The sequence below is a fragment of the Oncorhynchus masou genome, unplaced genomic scaffold (assembly GCF_036934945.1).
Source record: "Oncorhynchus masou masou isolate Uvic2021 unplaced genomic scaffold, UVic_Omas_1.1 unplaced_scaffold_4861, whole genome shotgun sequence".
Taxonomy (NCBI): Eukaryota; Metazoa; Chordata; class Actinopteri; order Salmoniformes; family Salmonidae; genus Oncorhynchus; species Oncorhynchus masou.
The window spans coordinates 1-23,297 of record NW_027011256.1 but is presented as its reverse complement, the minus strand read 5'-3'; the positions used below and the strand labels follow the sequence as shown (position 1 = coordinate 23,297).

General features: G+C 46.5%; 1 protein-coding gene and 1 pseudogene across 1 annotated transcript; one reads left to right on the top strand and one right to left on the bottom strand.

The window, feature by feature from the left end:
• The first annotated feature begins 5,971 nt into the window (after positions 1-5,971).
• LOC135535372 (ADP-ribosylation factor-like protein 6-interacting protein 1) lies at positions 5,972-13,176 on the top strand (annotated as a pseudogene).
• Positions 13,177-17,594: 4,418 nt separating this feature from the next.
• LOC135535371 (uncharacterized) lies at positions 17,595-22,678 on the bottom strand. The gene is made up of 5 exons (XM_064962025.1): positions 22,622-22,678; positions 19,787-20,036; positions 19,332-19,493; positions 17,873-18,120; positions 17,595-17,598 (listed from the first exon to the last, which is right to left on the bottom strand). The coding sequence occupies exons 1-5, from the start codon at positions 22,663-22,665 to the stop codon at positions 17,595-17,597; spliced, it is 708 nt and encodes a 235-aa protein (XP_064818097.1). The 5' UTR covers positions 22,666-22,678.
• Positions 22,679-23,297: the final 619 nt, after the last annotated feature.

The window sequence follows — 23,297 nt, the reverse complement described above, 5'->3', positions numbered from 1 at the left end:
ATTAAAGTAAAAGGTTTTGCATTTAAATTATTTAGTATCTTGTCTACTTATCAATCTATAATGTCTGTGTTGGCTAGCCATGGTTTATTTGCATGGCAACATTTCATGCTTTTAACAACTCTATAGCCTTGCATGGAATGCATGGTCCCAGGAACCCCCTGATGTAGGCCTATTACTGTGGAATGCATGGTCCCAGGAACCCCCTGGTGTAGGCCTATTACTGTGGAATGCATGGTCCCAGGAACCCCCTGGTGTAGGCCTACTACTGTGGAATGCATGGTCCCAGGAGCCCCCTGGTGTAGGCCTATTACTGTGGAATGCATGGTCCCAGGAACCCCCTGGTGTAGGCCTATTACTGTGGAATGCATGGTCCCAGGAACCCCCTGGTGTAGGCCTATTACTGTGGAATGCATGGTCCCAGGAACCCCCTGGTGTAGGCCTATTACTGTGGAATGCATGGTACCAGGAACCCCCTGGTGTCGGCCTAATTAGGTTGCAAGTAGTCTGGTCTGTTGTGTGTTCATAACCCCCACCTCACCTGTCCATTATGGCCATGATTATCCAAACAATATAATTACTTTTAGCCCCATTGCCTTAACATTATTGCCCATATTACCTGGCTCCAGGAACCACCTGGGGCATGTTGCCCATAATACCTGGCTCCGGGAACCACCTGGGGCATGTTGCCCATAATGCCTGGCTCCGGGAACCACCTGGGGCATGTTGCCCATAATACCTGGCTCCGGGAACCACCTGGGAGCATGTTGCCCATAATACCTGGCTCCGGGAACCACCTGGGGCATGTTGCCCATAAGACCTGGCTCCGAGGAACCACCTGGGGCATGTTGCCCATAAGACCTGGCTCGGGAACCACCCGGGCATGTTGCCCATAAGACCTGGCTCCGGGAACCACCCGGGGCATGTTGCCCATAAGACCTGGCCCGGGAACCACCCGGGGCATGTTGCCCATAAGACCTGGCTCCGGGAACCACCCGGGGCATGTTGCCCATAAGACCTGGCTCCGGGAACCACCGGGGCATGTTGCCCATAAGACCTGGCTCCGGGAACCACCGGGGCATGTTGCCCATAAGACCTGGCTCCGGGAACCACCCGGGGCATGTTGCCCATAAGACCTGGCTCCGGGAACCACCCGGGGCATGTTGCCCATAAGACCTGGCTCCGGGAACCACCCGGGGCATGTTGCCCATAAGACCTGGCTCCGGGAACCACCCGGGGCATGTTGCCCATAAGACCTGGCTCCGGGAACCACCCGGGCATGTTGCCCATAAGGCCTGGCTCCGGGAACCACCCGGGGCATGTTGCCCATAAGGCCTGGCTCCGGGGAACCACCCGGGGCATGTTGCCCATAAGGCCTGGCTCCGGGAACCACCCGGGGCATGTTGCCCATAAGGCCTGGCTCTGGGAACCACCCGGGGCATGTTGCCCATAAGGCCTGGCTCCGGGAACCACCCGGGGCATGTTGCCCATAAGGCCTGGCTCCGGGAACCACCCGGGGCATGTTGCCCATAAGGCCTGGCTCCGGGAACCACCCGGGGCATGTTGCCCATAAGGCCTGGCTCCGGGAACCACCCGGGGCATGTTGCCCATAAGGCCTGGCTCCGGGAACCACAAAAATACTATGCGTGCATACAAGGAACAGACATCTTTCATTACGCGCTTAATGGAAACATGCAACAATATCAAGCCAATCACCTTCCAGTCAAAAGGCTATAGCCTGGTATTGAACACGCAACGGCTGTAATGAAACCCATAATAGAAAGTCAATTTCAAACATTTACCAAAATGCAAATCTCAGGACAACACTGTTCTGAACAGCTCACCCAATACGAGCGGTTCTATATGTGACGGAGATGAACATTTACATTAGAAACCTAGAGGAGGAATCTATTTTCAACAACTAGGATGTGTTGCTCATATGACTAGGAGACGAGTACTGGGTAATGAATGACTGTCTTTTTTTTATATATATATATATATATATAAAATAATTGCCTCCGCGGTTCTATGGATGGATTTTTGGCTCGGCTCCCTAAGAAGCAAGGGAAGACTTCATTATTTTAATTAAAGTAAAACCGCTTTAAAAAAAAAAAAAAAAGCGTCTACTGCCTCCCGCTCACAGGTCAAAGTGGTGGTTGTCGTGGTGATAGCCTGCCTACTGTTGACTAGCATACGCACTGGAATGGTGAGTTAAGATGGACAAACATACTACTTTATCGTGGCCATCAAGTTTAAACACACTATTAAATTTAGACAGTCCAAGCAGTGGATGACAACAATACATCTATTAACTAAAACAGTCCAAGCAGTGGATGACAACAATACATCTATTAACTAAAACAGTCCAAGCAGTGGATGACAACAATACATCTATTAACCAAAACAGTCCAAGCAGTGGATGACAACACATCTATTAACTAAAACAGTCCAAGCAGTGGATGACAACAATACATCTATTAACTAAAACAGTCCAAGCAGTGGATGACAACAATACATCTATTAACCAAAACAGTCCAAGCAGTGGATGACAACAATACATCTATTAACCAAAACAGTCCAAGCAGTGGATGACAACACAATACATCTATTAACTAAAACAGTCCAAGCAGTGGATGACAACACAATACATCTATTAACTAAAACAGTCCAAGCAGTGGATGACAACACAATACATCCATTAACTAAAACAGTCCAAGCAGTGGATGACAACACAATACATCCATTAACTAAAACAGTCCAAGCAGTGGATGACAACAACACATCTATTAACTAAAACAGTCCAAGCAGTGGATGACAACAACACATCTATTAACTAAAACAGTCCAAGCAGTGGATGACAACAATACATCTATTAACTAAAACAGTCCAAGCAGTGGATGACAACAACACATCTATTAACTAAAACAGTCCAAGCAGTGGATGACAACAACACATCTATTAACTAAAACAGTCCAAGCAGTGGATGACAACAATACATCTATTAACTAAAACAGTCCAAGCAGTGGATGACAACAATACATCTATTAACCAAAACAGTCCAAGCAGTGGATGACAACAATACATCTATTAACTAAAACAGTCCAAGCAGTGGATGACAACAATACATCTATTAACTAAAACAGTCCAAGCAGTGGATGACAACAACATACATCTATTAACTAAAACAGTCCAAGCAGTGGATGACAACAACATACATCTATTAACTAAAACAGTCCAAGCAGTGGATGACAATACACATCTATTAACCAAAACAGTCCAAGCAGTGGATGACAACAACATACATCCATTAACCAAAACAGTTCCAGTAGAACCTGGTTGACCAGGTGCTGGACTGGTGACAGGATCCACCAGTGGTTTCCAGGGATCCTTCATCCCACCTGCCCAAGCCTAATGTCCCACTTAAACACTGTTACAGAGGAGAGACCTGAGAACGAGGACCTGGTTAGAAGACCACTCCAGGATGAACGTAGCACCACAGACTTTTGGGCAGCACATACAACATTTTGCTAACATTGTGTTGTATACTTAGTGTTTTATTTTTTTAATATGCAACCAAGTGTCTTCACTTTTCTCTCTGGGTGGGTGAAGGTTGAATGTTATGTTTTTCAACAACACAAAAAAATATATATGTAACAATACTTGCTTTATTGGTCCATTTGCGTGGATATTCTTTATTTTTGCAGTCACCGTACCTAACCTGACACACACACACACACATCACAGGCTTGGGTGCAGGACATACCTGGAACTTTCACTTCACAAGTCCTGGGAGTCTTCTGCTTCCTGAACCAGTTTAGACCCCATAAGGTGACGGAGATTTGTCTGGAATGAACCACGTATGATGGGAGAGGGAACTGGACCACCTGGACCCAGTGTCTCATTGTGGAGGAACCACTCCAGAACGCTGCAGTATGAGACCGGTCTGAGTTGTCTGGATTCACCATTTATACATCACCAAGTGGATTTGAGATTCTGGAGCAGCAGGCATGTACTTAGAACTGTTGCTTTTGTTTTGTCAATATGAAACAAGTTATATTCTGATATTTCCAGTTCAATGTGTAGGCCTATATATCCTATTCTAATAAAATATGCCAACAAAATATTGTGATTTAATGTGAAAACATATATCCACTGTGTTTGGGCTGGTATAAAAACAACAACCCACAACTGTCCCGCTCATAGAGGTTAATGATCAGAGATTATTCAATAAAGTAAAGTTTAGCTACTTGTCAGATCACTGTCCATTTGGTCCAGCTGAAATGGATCACTGTCCCATTTGGTCCAGCTGAAATGGAGTTGTCTGCAATTTCTTTTTTTGGATCAGGACAAATGTTTCCATGACAACAGAGTTGATGTGGGCAGCAAGATCCCGGTGTTCCTCATCAATCAAGTTCTCTGCAGCATAAGCATTCTTAATGAGTTCGCAATGGAGCACAGTTGCCACAACAGCACCACCCATCTGCTGTCTTCACTTCTACACTTCTAATCTGTAACGCTAGGCTACTGTCTTCACTTCTACACTTCTAATCTGTAACGCTAGGCTACTGTCTACACTTCTCCCTGTGTAACTAATCTGTAACGCTAGGCTACTGTCTTCACTTCTCCCTGTGTAACTAATCTGTAACGCTAGGCTACTGTCTTCACTTCTCCCTGTGTAACTAATCTGTAGCGTCTAGGCTACTGTCTACACTTCTCCCTGTGTAACTAATCAGTAACGCTAGGCTACTGTCTTCACTTCTCCCTGTGTAACTAATCAGTAACGCTAGGCTACTGTCTTCACTTCTCCCTGTGTAACTAATCAGTAACGCTAGGCTACTGTCTACACTTCTCCCTGTGTAACTAATCAGTAACGCTAGGCTACTGTCTTCACTTCTCCCTGTGTAACTAATCAGTAACGCTAGGCTACTGTCTTCACTTCTCCCTGTGTAACTAATCTGTAACGCTAGGCTACTGTCTACACTTCTGCCTGTGTAACTAATCAGTAGCGCTAGGCTACTGTCTTCACTTCTCCCTGTGTAACTAATCTGTAACGCTAGGCTACTGTCTTCACTTCTCCCTGTGTAACTAATCAGTAACGCTAGGCTACTGTCTTCACTTCTGTCTGTGTAACTAATCAGTAACGCTAGGCTACTGTCTTCACTTCTCCCTGTGTAACTAATCTGTAATGCTAGGCTACTGTCTACACTTCTGCCTGTGTAACTAATCAGTAACGCTAGGCTACTGTCTTCACTTCTCCCTGTGTAACTAATCTGTAACGCTAGGCTACTGTCTTCACTTCTGCCCAGAAAATGTTTTGCATCTGTGATTTGTGAATAAGGGTCATCCATGCACTTTTTTTTACATAAAAGGCCACTCAAATGTGTAGTTTTGTCACAACTAGAGATCTGTGGCATTTTATTTTAAGGGAGCGTGCAATTGCCATGCTGACTGCAGGAATGTCCACTAGAGCTGTTACTAGAGAATTTAATGTTAATTTCTCTACCATAATCCGCTTCCAAAGTAATATTAGAGAATTTGGATGTACGTCCAACCGGCTTCACAACTCCAGACTAAGTAAATGGCGTCGTGTGGTAGAGTGGTTTGCTGATGTCAACATTGTGAACAGAGTGCCCCTCGGTGGGGTAATGGGCAGGCATAATCTACGGACGACGAACACAATTGCATTTTATTGACGGCAATTTGAATGCTCAGAGAGACTGTGATGAGATTGAGGCCCATTGTCGTGCCATTCATAGGGCCTGATGCATTTATTTCAAGTGACTGATTTCCTTATTTGAACAGCAACTCTGTAAAATCTTTAATTGTTGCATGTTGCGTTTATATATTTTGTTCGGTATAGTAAATGTAGTTTTTCAGAACCTTTGATAGAATACCTAATTTCTCTGGTGTCCGCTGGTTTTGGCTTGCAGTGGAATTGAGACATCTGACCCTCCCCCCCCCTCTCCTTTCTCCAGGATGATCTACTACCTGGACCCCTCGGTGCTGACCGGCCTGTCCTGCACTGTCATGCTGCTGTGTCTGTCTGACTACCTGGTGCCTACCCTCGCACCCCGCATCTTCGGATCCAACAAGTGGTGAGAGCCTGGGGGTATATCTGGGGTACGGGGTGGGTATATCTAGGGTACAGGGTGGGTATATCTGGGGTTACAGGGTGGGTATATCTGGGGTTACAGGGTGGGTATATCTAGGCTACGGGGTGGGTATATCTAGGGTACAGGGTGGTGGGTATATCTAGGGTACAGGGTGGTGGGTATATCTGGGGTGGAGGGTGGGTATATCACACACACACACTGGGTCTATTTCAGTGTCTGGCAGTGAGTTCTGCTGGTTCATAAGCCCATGTTCTGACCTGAGCCTGAAATGGGTAGTTGTGGCTCAGCAGAAATGAAGGGCACTTCCCCAACTGCCTTATCAGATATCATATGGCCCCATTGATAGACTCGTCTCATTCTGCTGAGCTGGTTCTGATCAAGTGTTCCTGTTCAGATGGATGGAGAGATGTAGGGAGAGCTGTTGACTGAATAAAACCACTGGATATAATGGTAATAATATCACTCTCCTCCTCCTTCCTCTCTCTCTTCCTTCCTTCCTCTCTTCCTTCCTTCCTCCTCTCTTTCTCTCTCTCTTCCTTCCTCCCCTCCTCTCCTCTTCTCCTCTTTCTCCCTCTCTCCAGGTCTTCAGAGCAGCAGCAGCGTTTCCATGAGATCTGTGGTAACCTGAGTGAAGACTCAGCGTCGCATCCTGGGCTGGTGGAAGAGACTCTTCTCGCTCAAGGAGGAGAAACCCAAGATGGTACACACACACACACACACACACACCGAGACCCACTTTAGCTCTGTCGTCTGTTCTAGAACGAGGTAGTGATGTCACTTCCGGTTGTCTCCCCACAGTACTTTGCGTCGGTGATCAGCAGTCTGGTGACGGTGGCCTGGATGGGACAGCAAGTCCACAACCTTTTCCTCACCTACCTGATCGGTATGTACCAGCACCTGTCTACCTGCCTGTGCCTGTACCCTACCTACTTACCTACCTGTACCCTACCTACTTACCTACCTGTACCCTACCTACTTACCTACCTGTACCCTATCTACTTACCTACCTGTACCCTATCTACTTACCTACCTGCACCCTACCTACCTGTACCCTACCTACTTACCTACCTGTACCCTACCTACTTACCTACCTGTACCCTATCTACTTACCTACCTGTACCCTATCTACTTACCTACATGCACCTTACCTACATGCACCCTACTGACCTCCCTACCTACTTACATAGATGTACCCTACCTACCTTGTCTAGATGTACCCTACTGACCTCCTTACCTACCTGTACCCTACCTACATGCACCCTACCTACTCTACCTACATGCACCCTACCTACTTACCTACATGCACCCTACCTACCTTATCTACATGTACCCTACTGACCTCCCTACCTACTTATCTACATGTACCCTACTGACCTCCTACTTGCACCCTGTCTGCCACGACACATGCCCTGCCTACCTTATCTACATGCCGTATGACCTCCTCACCTGCTGTACCCTACCGGCCGACCTACCTACTTGTACCTGCTTGTCTCTGGGCCGGCCTACCTACTTGTGCCCTACCGGCCAGGCTACCTAACTTGTACCCCACCGACGACCTACCTACCCAATGACCGACCTGCTTGCCCTCCAGTGACCTACTGCTTGCTTCTGGCCGACCTACCTAGACGACCTACCTACTTGTACCCTACCAATGACCTGTATTCACATCCTTTGACTGGATTAAAATGGACTAAATTGAGATTTTGTGTCTTTGATCTGCATATTATACCCCATGATGTCAAAGTGGAATTAAGTTTGTTTTTACTAATGAATAACTATTCAACCCCTTTGTTATTGCAAGGCTAAATACGTTCAGGTAAAAGTTCAGTAAAAATGTCCTTAACAAGTCACATAATAAGTTGCATGGACTCACTCTGTATTGCAATAGCCGTGTTTAACATATATTTTAGAATGACTACCTCATATATTATAGAGTTATTTGCCAGGTCCCTCAGTCAAACGCTGGTTCAACCACAAGGACCAGGGAGGTTTCACAATGCCTGCAAAGAAGGCACCTATTGGTAGATGGGTAAAAACAAAACAAAAAATAGCAGTAATTGAATGTCCCTTTTTGAGCATGGTCAAGTTATTAATTACACTTCGGATGGCGTATCAATACAAAGATACAGGCGTCCTTGAGCAACTCAGTTGCAGAGAAGAAACCACTCGATTTCACCATGGTGATATCCGTTAGTTTAATGGCTGTGATAGGAAAACTGACCCTAAACGACCAGAGTGAAAAATATTCCATAACATGCATCCTGTTCACAGCAATCCACTAAAGTAATACTGTAAAAAAATGTGGCAAATCCAATTCTTTTTGTCCTGAATATGAAGTTTAATGTTTGGGGCAAACTGAATGGAGCGAAGTACAGGCATAATCCTAGAGGAAAACCTGGTTCAGTCTCGTTCCACCAGACACTGGGAGATGAATTCCCCTTTCAGCGGGACAATAATCTAAAACACAAGGCCAAATATACTGTATAAGAGACGTTGAATATTCCTGGTGGCAGTTTCGACTTAAATCTACTTGACAATCTATGGCAATACTTGAAAGATTTGTCTAGTAATGATTAACAGCAAGTTGACAGAGCTTGAAGAATTTTTGAGAATAATAATGTGCAAATATTGTAGAATCCAGGTGTGTAAAGCTCTTAGACTCAGCCAGAAAGACTCACGGCTCTTAGACTCACAGAGAGGACTCATGGCTCTTAGACTCCCACCCAGAAGGACTCACGGCTCTTAGACTCCCCCAGAGGACTCCACGGCTCTTAGACTCACCCAGAAGGACTCACGGCTCTTAGACTCACCCAGAAGGACTCTGGCTCTTAGACTCACGGCTCTTAGACTCACCCCAGAAGGACTCACCCAGAAGCTCCCTCTTAGACTCACCCCTCTGAGACTCACGGCTCTTAGACTCACCCAGAAGGACTCACAGCTCTTAGACTCACCCAGAAGGACTCACAGCTGTAATCACTATCAAAGGTGCTTCTAACATCTATGTGAATACTCATTTTATACATTTGCTATCATTTCTAAAAACATGTTTTCACTTTGTCATGATTGGATATGTTGTGTAGATGCAACACAACAACATGTGGAGTAAGTCCAGGGATATGAATATTTTCTGAAGACATTGTACCAACCTGTAACTAACCAACCTGTACTAAACCCACCTGGGCTAATGGGTAACTAAACCTACCTGGGCTGATGGGTAACTCAGCCAACCTGTACTAAACCCACCTGGGCTAATGGCTAACTCAGCCCACCTGTACTAAACCCACCTGGGCTAATGGCTAACTCAGCCAACTTGTACTAAACCTACCTGGGCTGATGGCTAACTCAGCCTACCTGTACTAAACCTACCTGGGCTGATGGCTAACTAAACCCACCTCTACTTAACCCACCTGGGCTAATGGCTAACTCAGCCCACCTGTACTAAACCTACCTGGGCTGATGGCTAACTCAGCCTACCTGTACTAAACCTACCTGGGCTGATGGCTAACTCAGCCCACCTGTACTAAACCTACCTGGGCTAATGGCTAACTCAGCCAACCTGTACTAAACCTACCTGGGCTAATGGCTAACTCAGTCCACCTGTACTAAACCTACCTGGGCTGATGGCTAACTCAGCCTACCTGTACTAAACCTACCTGGGCTGATGGCTAACTAAACCCACCTCTACTTAACCCACCTGGGCTAATGGCTAACTCAGCCAACCTGTACTAAACCTACCTGGGCTAATGGCTAACTCAGCCCACCTGTACTAAACCTACCTGGGCTGATGGCTAACTCAGCCCACCTGTACTAAACCCACCTGGGCTGATGGCTAACTCAGCCTACCTGTACTAAACCTACCTGGGCTGATGGCTAACCAAACCCACCTCTACTTAACCCACCTGGGCTAATGGCTAACTCAGCCCACCTGTCTAAACCTACCTGGGCTGATGGCTAACTCAGCCTACCTGTACTAAACCTACCTGGGCTGATGGCTAACTCAGCCCACCTGTACTAAACCTACCTGGGCTGATGGCTAACTCAGCCTACCTGTACTAAACCCACCTGGGCTAATGGCTAACTCAGCCAACCTGTACTAAACCCACCTGGGCTAATGGCTAACTCAGCCCACCTGTACTAAACCCACCTGGGCTAATGGCTAACTCAGCCTACCTGTACTAAACCTACCTGGGCTGATGGCTAACTCAGCCCACCTGTCTAAACCTACCTGGGCTGATGGCTAACTCAGGATGCACACCCTGTCAGTTTAAGGATCAAGTTAAATTCTGACTCCAATGTTACTTGGTTTATACATGCATGTCTTTGCATACCAGGCCAGCACAACAAGTATTGATTGGCACCTTTTTCTAACTATATAGTGCACTACTTTTGACTAGGGCCTATTAGGGGTAGTGGACTATATAGGAATAGGGTGCCATTTCAGACCGAGACCCAGCATTCGCTATATATTCCAAACATCACCGGAGACCTTGGCTAACTATTGGTCTGACTGCGTAGCTGTAACAGACAAGCACAAGGCCCCATAGCCAGCTGTTCAGTAGTCAGTGCATTGGCATCCTGCAACTGTAAAATACCACGAAGAAGAAAGGGTTATACATCATAGGATCAGTCCCTATTAGGGGAACCCCATAGGGTTCTGGTCAAAAGTAGTGCACTACATAGGGAATAGGGTGCCCTTTTGGGAGGCAGACCTAGTCTCTTTACCCAGTTCACCGGACAAACTCTCCTACACAATCCCGACTTGTTTTATATATGGTGAGACATGGTTCCACTAAACGTGGAGTAGGTTGTTTTAATAGACCCGTTAGAACCAAACTGCACAGTGGTGGAGGGACTAACCTGAGCTTGTCCAATAAGAGAGGCTTGTTTTACAGTATGCACTAATGAGAACAGCCCCTTAAGCAGTATGCTGTTTAGTTAGTCCACAAATTTCTTGTTAACAAATTATAGTTTTGGCAAGTCGGTTAGGACATCTCCATGTTGCATGACACAAGTCATTTTTCCAACAATTCGTTTACAGACAGATTATTTCACTAATCATTCACTGTGTCACAATTCCAGTGGGTCAGAAGTTTACATACACTAAGTTGACTGTGCCTTAAAACAGCTTGGAAAATTCCAGAAAATGATGCCATGGCTTTAGAAGCTTCTGATAGGCTAATTGACATCATTTGAGTCAATTGGAGGTGTACCTGTGGATGTATTTCAAGGCCTACCTTCAAACTCAGTGCCTCTTTGCTTGACATGGGAAAATCAAAAGAAATCAGCCAAGACCTCAGAAACAAAATGGATGGCATCATGAGGGAAATTATGTGGATGTATTGAAGCAACATCTCAAGACATCAGTCAGGAAGTTGAAGCTTGGTTGCAAATGGACAATGACCCCAAGCATACCTCCAAAGTTGTGGCAAAATGGCTTAAGAACAAAGTCAAAGTATTGGAGTGGCCATCAAAGCCCTGACCTCAATCCTATAGAACATTTGTGGGCAGAACTGGAAAGGTGTGTGCGAGCCAGAAGGCCTACAAACCTGACTCAGTTACACCAGCTCTGTCAGGAGGAATGGGCCAATATTCACCCAATTTATTATGGGAAGCTTGTGGAAGGCTCCCCGAAACATTTGACCCAATTTAAACAATTTAAAGGCTATGCTACCAAATACTAATTGAGTGTATGTAAACTTCTGACCCACTGGGAATGTGATGAAAGAAATGAAAGCTGAAATAAATAATTCTCTCTACTATTATTCTGACATTTCACATTCTTAAAATAAAGTGGTGATCCTAACTGACCTAAGACAGGGAATTTTTACTAGGATTAAATGTCAGGAATTGTGAAAAACTGAGTTTAAATGTATTTGGCTACGGTGTCTGTAAACTTCAGATTTCAACTGTAGTGACTCTGTTTCCTTTGTTCCCAGTGAGTTTCCTGCTCCTGCTTCCTGGTCTGAACCAGCATGGCGTCATAAGCAAGTACGCTGGCATGGCCAAGAGAGAGATCAACAAACTGCTGAAACAGAAGGAGAAGAAGAACGAGTAGAAAGAGGAGGAGAAAAAGAGGGGATCTGTGAGATGAGACGAACGAGAGAAGAAGAAAATGAGAAACCCGTAGATCAAAGAAAAGGAGCTTCAACTAAAGTACTTCTGTACTTCCTCAGTCTGCTCAGACCAACTCTTCCCCCCTTGACCTCTGACCTGTCACCTAACCAACCAATCACCTGGCGGGATTTTTGTTTTTCAACCGGAAGTGTTTTTCCACCTACCCTCCCATGCATGCAGTCAGTCGCCACGTCGGTCAAGGCTTTAGTTGACGAGTAGACCACACTGAAACATTACAACACACACACATGAACCCCACACACACATGGAGGTGGCCCCCAGCTGTGTCTCTCTAGATCCTATAGGGAGGTGTTTAAGATGCCAGTCACTTATTACTTTTGAAGTCCGAGGAAAGACTACTGAACAGAAACCTCTATTATAATCCCCTCCCCCACACTTATATAATACCATCACAATACAATATATAATCAATCTCCCAGAGAGGATGGTTAGTTTACTGGACATGCTGATGGTCGGTAGTGTCAGTAATTAAATCTCCCAGAGAGGATGGTTAGTTTACTGGACATGCTGATGGTCGGTAGTGTCAGTAATTAAATCTCCCAGAGAGGATGGTTAGTTTACTGGACATGCTGATGGTTGGTAGTGTCAGTAATTAAATCTCCCAGAGAGGATGGTTAGTTTACTGGACATGCTGATGGTCGGTAGTGTCAGTAATTAAATCTCCCAGAGAGGATGGTTAGTTTACTGGACATGCTGATGGTCGGTAGTGTCAGTAATTAAATCTCCCAGAGAGGATGGTTAGTTTACTGGACATGCTGATGGTCGGTAGTGTCAGTAATTAAATCTCCCAGAGAGGATGGTTAGTTTACTGGACATGCTGATGGTCGGTAGTGTCAGTAATTCAATCTCCCAGAGAGGATGGTTAGTTTACTGGACATGCTGATGGTCGGTAGTGTCAGTAATTAAATCTCCCAGAGAGGATGGTTAGTTTACTGGACATGTTTATGGTCGGTGAGTGTCAGTAATTAAATCTCCCAGAGAGGATGGTTAGTTTACTGGACATGCTGATGGTCGGTAGTGTCAGTAATTAAATCTCCCAGAGAGGATGGTTAGTTTACTGGACATGCTGATGGTCGGTAGTGTCAGTAATTAAATCTCCCAGAGAGGATGGTTAGTTTACTGGACATGCTGATGGTCGGTAGTGTCAGTAATTAAATCTCCCAGAGAGGATGGTTAGTTTACTGGACATGCTGATGGTCGGTAGTGTCAGTAATTAAATCTCCCAGAGAGGATGGTTAGTTTACTGGACATGCTGATGGTCGGTAGTGTCAGTAATTAAATCTCCCAGAGAGGATGGTTAGTTTACTGGACATGCTGATGGTCGGTAGTGTCAGTAATTAAATCTCCCAGAGAGGATGGTTAGTTTACTGGACATGCTGATGGTCGGTAGTGTCAGTAATTAAATCTCCCAGAGAGGATGGTTAGTTTACTGGACATGCTGATGGTCGGTAGTGTCAGTAATTAAATCTCCCAGAGAGGATGGTTAGTTTACTGGACATGCTGATGGTCGGTAGGCTGGGACACTGCTGTTGTTGTTGTTGCCATCGTTCCTTTAACTTTCAGAGTCCTGCTTCTGTCTGTTTTTAAGATTGCACTGAAACCGTAGCAGAAACTGGAGTTTAGAGTAGAGAAGCAGACCTAGGTGACGCCTCCCACATGGCACCCTATTCCCTATGTAGCGCACTACTCTTGACCAAGGCCTATTTAGGGAATAGTGTTATTTGGGACTCAAGCCTAGTCTGATTGACATTTGGAATATATAATTCTGGGTCTGTCTGAAATGGCACCCTATTCCCTATGAAGTGCACTATCCCTATAGGCCCTGGTCAACAGCAGTGCACTATCTAGGGAATAGGGTGTTATTTGGGACTCAAGCCTAGTCTGATTTGACATTTGAAATATATAATTCTGGGTTTGTGTCTGAAATGGCACCCTATTCCCTATGTAGTGCACTATCCCTATAGGCCCTGGTCAACAGTAGTGCACTATCTAGGGAATAGGGTGCTATTTAAGACACCGCCCTGGTGTGAGCTGACACTGGTTCAGAGGCACAGACCTAGGATCAGCGTAACCTGCCCCCTACCCTGACCCTTACTGTCTAGTCCAGGGGATCTTTACCTTACTAGTCCCACTGCTGTTACGCTGCTAGCTGGACCTGCTAGTCCTTTATCTGTCCTCCTCTATCCCTGTCTCACGACGGTCTAAACCCATCTCACGTTCCCTGTTAGCGGGTGAACAATCCAACGCTTGATGAAATCTACTGATAACGCTGTTGGCTGGACCTGCTAGTCCTTTATCTGTCCCTCCTCTATCCCTGTCTCACGACAGTCTAAGCCCAGCTCACGTTCCCTGTTAGCGGGTGAACAATCCAACGCTGTTGGTTACTAATAATGCTGTTAGCTACTAATAATGCTGTTAGCTACTAATAACGCTGTTAGCTACTAATAACGCTGTTAGCTCCTAATAACGCTGTTAGCTCCTAATAACGCTGTTAGCTGGACCTGCTAGAGTCCGTTCTGTCTCTCTATCTCTCTGGTCGGGGGCCGATGATTGTAAATACGCCAATCCTCTTCCTATCTTTTATCTCTCTGTCTTGTCTGTGTTTATATTCTTTACCTACTATCTCGCTGCTCCTTCCTCCATTTCATCTGTTTTGAGTTCCCTACAAACAATGAATAAAGTCTGATTTAAATGAACATGGATGGCGGCTCGCCCATTGATCCTGCTTCTCGTAGTTTACCCCTCGGGTGTTAAATGGTGTTGACGTTAGGGAGGGAGGGGTGTTGACGTTAGGAGGAGGGGTGTTGATTTAGAGGGAGGTGTTGATTTAGGGGAGGGAGGGGTGTTGATTTAGAGGGAGGTGTTGACGTTAGGGAGGTGAGGGGTGTTGACGCCAGGGAGGGAGGGGTGTTGACGCCAGGGAGGGAGGGTGTTGAACTAGGGGAGAGGGTGTTGAATGTTGATGTTAGGGAGGGAGGGGTGTTGACGTTAGGAGGAGGTGTTGACGTTAGGGAGGAGTGGGTGTTGAATGGTGTTGACGTTAGGGAGGGAGGGGTGTTGAATGTTGACGTTAGGAGGGAGGGTGTTGAATGTTGATTTTAGGAGGAGGGAGGGGTGTTGAATGGTGTGACGTTAGGGAGGGAGGGGTGTTGAATGGTGTTGACGTTAGGGAGGGAGGGGTGTTAAATGTTGACGATAGGGAGGAGGTGTTAAATGTGTTGACGTTAGGGAGGAGGGGTGTTAAATGTTGACGTTAGGGGAGTGGGAGGTGTTGAATGTTGACGTTAGGGGAGGAGGTGTTGAATGTTGACGTTTAGGGAGGGAGGAGTGTTAAATGTTGACGTTAGGGAGGGAGGGGTGTTAAATGTTGACGTTAGGGAGGGAGGGGTGTTGACGTTTAGGAGGGAGGGGTGCTAAATGTTGACGTTAGGGAGGAGGGGTGTTAAATGTTGACGTTAGGGAGGGAGGGGTGTTAAATGTTGACGTTAGAGAGGGAGGGGTGTTGACGTTAGGAGGGAGGGTGTTGACGTTAGGAGGGAGGTGTTGACGTAGAGTAGTAAAACATTTGTAGGGTGGGAAGTTAGGGAGGAGGGGGTGTTAAATGGTGTTGACGTTAGGGAGGGAGGGGTGTTGAGACTGTACTGACCGTTTCTCCCCCCCAGGGCCAACCCTCCATTTTAAATGTCTTGTCAGACAGACGTGGTTAGTTGATGTACTGTTCTACTCATGGCACTGGACACACTTTTTGCACACACACACACACACCCGTTCAGTCTCCTATGCACACATTCTCTCACACAGTTCCCATTAATTACTTATTTTATTCAGTGAAAAGCCCCTCCAGTTTGGAGCTGTAACACTCAGCCCAGATCTGCCAGTTCAGTGCTGTAACACTCAGCCCAGATCTGCCAGTTCAGTGCTGTAACACTCAGCCCAGATCTGCCAGTTCAGTGCTGTAACACTCAGCCCAGATCTGCCAGTTCAGTGCTGTAACACTCAGCCCAGATCTGCCAGTTGAGTGCTGTAACACTCAGCCCAGATCTGCCAGTTCAGTGCCGTAACACTCAGCCCAGATCTGCCAGTTGATGCCGTAAGGACCTCAGCCCAGATCTGCCAGTTCCAGTGCCGTAACACTCAGCCCAGATCTGCCAGTTCAGTGGAGCACTCAGCCCAGATCGGCCAGTTCAGTGGAGTGCAACACTCAGCCCAGATCGGAGTTCAGTGCCGTAAAATGTTGACAGCCCAGAGGGGCCAGTTAAATGCCCGACGACTCCAGGGAGGGAGGGGGTGTTAAATGTTGACGTTAGGGAGGGAGGGGTGTTAAATGTTGAACACTGGAGATCGGGTGTTAAATGTTGACGTTAGGGAGGGATCGGCCAGTTGAATGTTGAACACTAGGGAGGGATCGGTGTTAAATGTTGACGTTACAGGGAGCAGATCTGACGTTCCAGTGGAGGTGTTGAATGTTGACGTTAGGGGAGGGAGGGGTGCCGGTTGACGTTAGCCGAGGGAGGGGTCAGCCCAGATCTGCCAGTTAGTGCCGAAAGGTGTTGACGTTAGGGGAGGAGGGGTGTTAAATGTTGACGCTTAGGGAGGAGTTTGAATGTTGACACTCAGGGAGGGATCTGTGTTGAATGTTGACCCTTAGCCAGATCGGAGTTGTGCCGTAACACTCAGGGGGTGCTGGCCAGTTCAGTGAGGGAGGGGTGTTGAAGATCGGCCAGTTCAGTGCCGTAACACTCAGCCCAGATCTGCCAGTTCAGTGCCGTAGCCTCAGCCCAGATCGCCAGTTCAGTGCCGTAACACTCAGCCCAGGTCTGCCAGTTCAGTGCCCCGTAACACTCAGCCCAGATCGGCCAGTTGAGTGCCGTAACACTCAGCCCAGATCGGCCAGTTGAGTGCCGTGACACTCAGCCCAGATCGGCCAGTTGAGTGCCGTAACACTCAGCCCAGATCTGCCAGTTCAGTGCTGTAACACTCAGCCCAGGTCTGCCAGTTCCAGTGCCGTAACACTCAGCCCAGATCGGCCAGTTCAGTGCCGTAACATCTTCAGCCCAGATCGGCCAGTTCAGTGCTCTTCAGGGAGCAGGTTTATTAATAAGTGTTATTCCAGGGAGTTGATCTGACGAGATGGAATCTTAGTGGACTGGTTTTGATTGTATTTCACTGTTGTTGGACTGAACTGCACTCAGTTGGGTCAGAGTTGGGGGTGTGTGTGTACACGTACAGTTGAATTGTGTGTTTAGTAAGAGTCGGAAGGAACAGCAGTCCGTCTCCCAGCGTCGTGTTGCCCACAGGACTCTCTCCAGACTGTCTCCTGGCGTTACCTGGACCTGCTGGAGTCTGGTCTCACCTAGAGAAACACACACAACGCATGTACACACACACAACGCATGTACACACACAATGCATGTGCACACACACACCCACAACGCATGTACACACACAGCTGCATGTGCACACACACAACATGTAAACACACACAATACATGTACACACACACACACACAACGCATGTACACACACACAATGCATGTACACACACACAATGCATGTGCACACACACACACACACACACAATGCATGTGCACACACACACACAGACAGCTGTGTTTCGTACAGGATACTGTGGGTTTACATGAGAAAATGTCAGAAGGAAACAGTGTGTATTACCTGTCAGTATATCATGTTGATGCCACAGTGTGGGTCTACCAGTGGGGTCGTGTGGTGAGGGAGAGGGGCTAGGACTCCTGTGCTCACTGCGATAGGTCGTCCAGTAGGGGGTGGGCTCCTTGGGATTGGTCACCTCTCTCATGGCCACGCCCTCGCGATTACGAGACCAATTACTCTGACCCAGCCTATGAAGAACATTGAACTGGAGAGAGAGGGGGTAGAAGGATAGAAGAGGGGCCAGAGAGGGTAGAAGGATGGAAGAGGGGCCAGAGAGAGTAGAAGGATGGAAGAGGGGCCAGAGAGAGTAGAAGGATGGAAGAGGGCCCAGAGAGAGTAGAAGGATGGAAGGGGGCCAGAGAGAGTAGAAGGATGGAAGGGGGGGCCAGAGAGAGTAGAAGGATGGAAGGGGGCCAGAGAGAGTAGAAGGATGGAAGGGGGCCAGAGAGAGTAGAAGGATGGAAGGGGGCCAGAGAGAGTAGAAGGATGGAAGGGGGGCCAGAGAGAGTAGAAGGATGGAAGGGGGGCCAGAGAGAGTAGAAGGATGGAAGGGGGGCCAGAGAGAGTAGAAGGATGGAAGGGGGGCCAGAGAGAGTAGAAGGATGGAAGGGGGGCCAGAGAGAGTAGAAGGATGCAAGGGGGGCCAGAGAGAGTAGAAGGATGCAAGGGGGCCAGAGAGAGTAGAAGGATGGAAGGGGGCCAGAGAGAGTAGAAGGATGGAAGGGGGGGCCAGAGAGAGTAGAAGGATGGAAGGGGGGGGCCAGAGAGAGTAGAAGGATGGAAGGGGGGGCCAGAGAGAGTAGAAGGATGGAAGGGGGCCAGAGAGAGTAGAAGGATGGAAGGGGGGGGCAGAGAGAAAATAAGAATAGGGGGGGGAATAGAAAGATACAGGGGATATGAGAGAAAATAAGAATAGGGAGGGAATGAAAGATACAGGGATATGAGAGAAAGATACAGGGATATGAGAGAAAGATACAGGGATATGAGGAAGATACAGGGATATGAGAGAAAGATACAGGGATATGAGAAAGATACAGGGATATGAGAGAAAGATACAGGGGATATGGAGAGAAAGATACAGGGATAAGGAGAGAAAGATACAGGGATATGAGAGAAAGATACAGGGGATATGAGAGAAAGATACAGGGGATGAGTAGAGGAAGACCTCGGTGGGAGAATGGAGAGGTGTGGGAAAGAGGGAGATGAATAGTGTTCCATTCTATTCAGTTGTTCAGGGGTTTCCTTCCTCTGAGGCTACAGCACCTCTACTGGTGACATTGAGTACTGGATAAAGCTGCCTGACAATTATAGTGACGACATGAACGTGGTGTGCTGCACTGAGACAACACAGAATGAACAAAGCTCAAATTTGATTTTGTCATTCACTCATTCATCTAGAATGACACTTGGTCGTACCGGGATGATGTCTTTGGGGTTATGGATGTCTCTGCTGTGTGTCTGTAATTGGCTGGTGGATGTGTGACTCAGGTCCAGCTGACTGGTGTGCTGGGAGGGGTAGGCGGGATCTCGGAGAAAGAAGACCAGAGGTTGGCCATCGGCCTCCCGCCCACAGTAACTCTGGAGAGAACCAGGAAGAGGATCTCAGGACACGTCATGCCAAAGACACGTGTGTGTGTGTGTGTGTGTGTGTGTGTGTGTGGGGTAGTGGTACAGGTACAGTTCTATAATACCATCTAGTGGTACAGTCCTGAGTGTGAGTGGTCGTGGTACAGTTCTCTAATACCATCTAGTGGTACAGTCCTGACCTGAGTGGTCGTGGTACAGTTCTATAATACCATCTAGTGGTACAGTCCTGAGTGTGCATGGTCGTGGTACAGTTCTATAATACCATCTAGTGGTACAGTCCTGACCTGAGTGTGTGTGGTTGTGTAGCTGGTCCCAGATCCCTGTGGGTCCCCTAGTGACAGGGTGCTCTGGTGCATCAGACGTCCATGCCTCGGGCCTGAAGACTGGGGTTTGCCTGGACCCCGCTGCCCAGTCAAGGCCTCTGGGATGTGGGTCATCCGGCTGCCCATGGGCACACTATCCACCTTGCTCCCCTGGCCGAAGCCCACTGTCACCACAGTGTCCCGGTTCTTAGACATACTGCTGGTCAGTCCCCTGGAAAACAACATATCATTTTATCTGTCAAGGTTCAGTCCCAAATCGTACCCTATTCCCTATATAGTGCACTACGTTTGACCAGAGCCCAATGGAACCCTATTCCCTGTATAGTGCACGACTATTGACCAGGGCCCAATGATAACCTATTCCCTGTATAGTGCACTACTATTGACCAGAGCCCAATGATAACCTATTCCCTGTATAGTGCACTACTATTGACCAGGGCCCAATGATAACCTATTCCCTGTATAGTGCACTACTATTGACCACGGCCCAATGATAACCTATTCCCTGTATAGTGCACTACTATTGACCAGGGCCCAATGATAACCTATTCCCTATATAGTGCACTACTATTGACCACGGCCCAATGATAACCTATTCCCTGTATACTGCACTACTATTGACCAGAGCCCAATGATAACCTATTCCCTGTATAGTGCACTACTATTGACCAGGGCCCAATGATAACCTATTCCCTGTATAGTGCACTACTATTGACCACGGCCCAATGATAACCTATTCCCTGTATAGTGCACTACTATTGACCACGGCCCAATGATAACCTATTCCCTGTATAGTGCACTACTATTGACCACGGCCCAATGATAACCTATTCCCTGTATAGTGCACTACTATTGACCAGGGCCCAATGATAACCTATTCCCTGTATAGTGCACTACTATTGACCAGGGCCCAATGATAACCTATTCCCTGTATAGTGCACTACTATTGACCACGGCCCAATGATAACCTATTCCCTGTATAGTGCACTACTATTGACCACAGCCCAATGATAACCTATTCCCTGTATAGTGCACTACTATTGACCACGGCCCAATGATAACCTATTCCCTGTATAGTGCACTACTATTGACCAGGGCCCAATGATAACCTATTCCCTGTATAGTGCACTACTATTGACCACGGACCAATGATAACCTATTCCCTGTATAGTGCACTACTATTGACCAGGGCCCAATGATAACCTATTCCCTGTATAGTGCACTACTATTGACCAGGGCCCAATGATAACCTATTCCCTGTATAGTGCACTACTATTGACCAGGGCCCAATGATAACCTATTCCCTGTATAGTGCACTACTATTGACCAGGGCCCAATGATAACCTATTCCCTGTATAGTGCACTACTATTGACCAGAGCCCAATGATAACCTATTCCCTGTATAGTGCACTACTATTGACCAGGGCCCAATGATAACCTATTCCCTGTATAGTGCACTACTATTGACCAGGGCCCAATGATAACCTATTCCCTGTATAGTGCACTACTATTGACCAGAGCCCAATGATAACCTATTCCCTGTATAGTGCACTACTATTGACCAGGGCCCAATGATAACCTATTCCCTGTATAGTGCACTACTATTGACCAGGGCCCAATGATAACCTATTCCCTGTATAGTGCACTACTATTGACCACGGCCCAATGATAACCTATTCCCTGTATAGTGCACTACTATTGACCAGGGCCCAATGATAACCTATTCCCTGTATAGTGCACTACTATTGACCAGGGCCCAATGATAACCTATTCCCTGTATAGTGCACTACTATTGACCAGGGCCCAATGATAACCTATTCCCTGTATAGTGCACTACTATTGACCACGGCCCAATGATAACCTATTCCCTGTATAGTGCACTACTATTGACCACGGCCCAATGATAACCTATTCCCTGTATAGTGCACTACTATTGACCAGGGCCCAATGATAACCTATTCCCTGTATAGTGCACTACTATTGACCACAGCCCAATGATAACCTATTCCCTGTATAGTGCACTACTATTGACCAGGGCCCAATGATAACCTATTCCCTGTATAGTGCACTACTATTGACCAGAGCCCAATGATAACCTATTCCCTGTATAGTGCACTACTATTGACCAGGGCCCAATGATAACCTATTCCCTGTATAGTGCACTACTATTGACCAGGGCCCAATGATAACCTATTCCCTGTATAGTGCACTACTATTGACCAGGGCCCAATGATAACCTATTCCCTGTATAGTGCACTACTATTGACCAGAGCCCAATGATAACCTATTCCCTGTATAGTGCACTACTATTGACCAGAGCCCAATGATAACCTATTCCCTGTATAGTGCACTACTATTGACCACGGCCCAATGATAACCTATTCCCTGTATAGTGCACTACTATTGACCAGAGCCCAATGATAACCTATTCCCTGTATAGTGCACTACTATTGACCACGGCCCAATGATAACCTATTCCCTGTATAGTGCACTACTATTGACCAGAGCCCAGGCTACCTGGTTGTCTGTACAGTAACAGCCCGACATTTTCATAAAATAAATCGCAATGCAATAAAGAATAATGTGATGATTCATTTTATTTTCTATTTGTAGCCTAAACACAGTCCCCACCATTGTTGACAAACATAAAATCCTTCATTTTATTATAAGATACGCTGTTATAAGGAAAGTATTTATTAAACCAAATGTTATCATGTGGAGAAAAAAAAGTAATAGCATAGCTTCATACAGTAACTAATAAAGACCTTCTTCTTCTCGGTAATGTTTTGTACTTACCCAAACTCAAGCCAAGAAGCACAATATCGGAAGTTCGAAATCATTGTTGAACTTCTGTTGTTGTTATGGATACGAGTAAACAATTCTAGCAACAACATAGATATAGAATTACAAGACAGGAGAGACCAATTTTAGCATTACGCCATGTTCGTGCCTGAGTGGCCCTGGATTGTTTTTTTCTATTATTATTATTTGTAGCTTGGAGTCAGTCATATTGAGACGCGGGTGACTCATTTGGAAACGTTGCATACCCACAAAATATCTCCCAAAACATCAGTGCGCCAGTTTTCACACGAGACATTTATAAAAACGGAACTTGACGTGCTCATCCTCCTGCGAACGTTAAACGGATCATGCGTGTGCAGTTTCCGGTGGTTGAAGTAGATCTATTGCTTTGCAGGAAGGCAGAGGTAGCCTATTTGTAGTAACCTTGCGGAAATGGAGAATATATGATTAAACTCTTATTCATAACAAAAAACAGGTAGCTAAATATAATAACAAGATGCAGTAATTTGCCCTCGCCACAGATGGCTATATCGGTCCGTTAATACAGGACTAGTAAAGGTCCAGTGTGCTACTTTTGTGAGGAATATTTTTTATATAGGATATATATATATATAAATGTATGACGATTTCTCGGGGTGCTTCAGCAACCCAACTTCCTGCGGCTATGCGC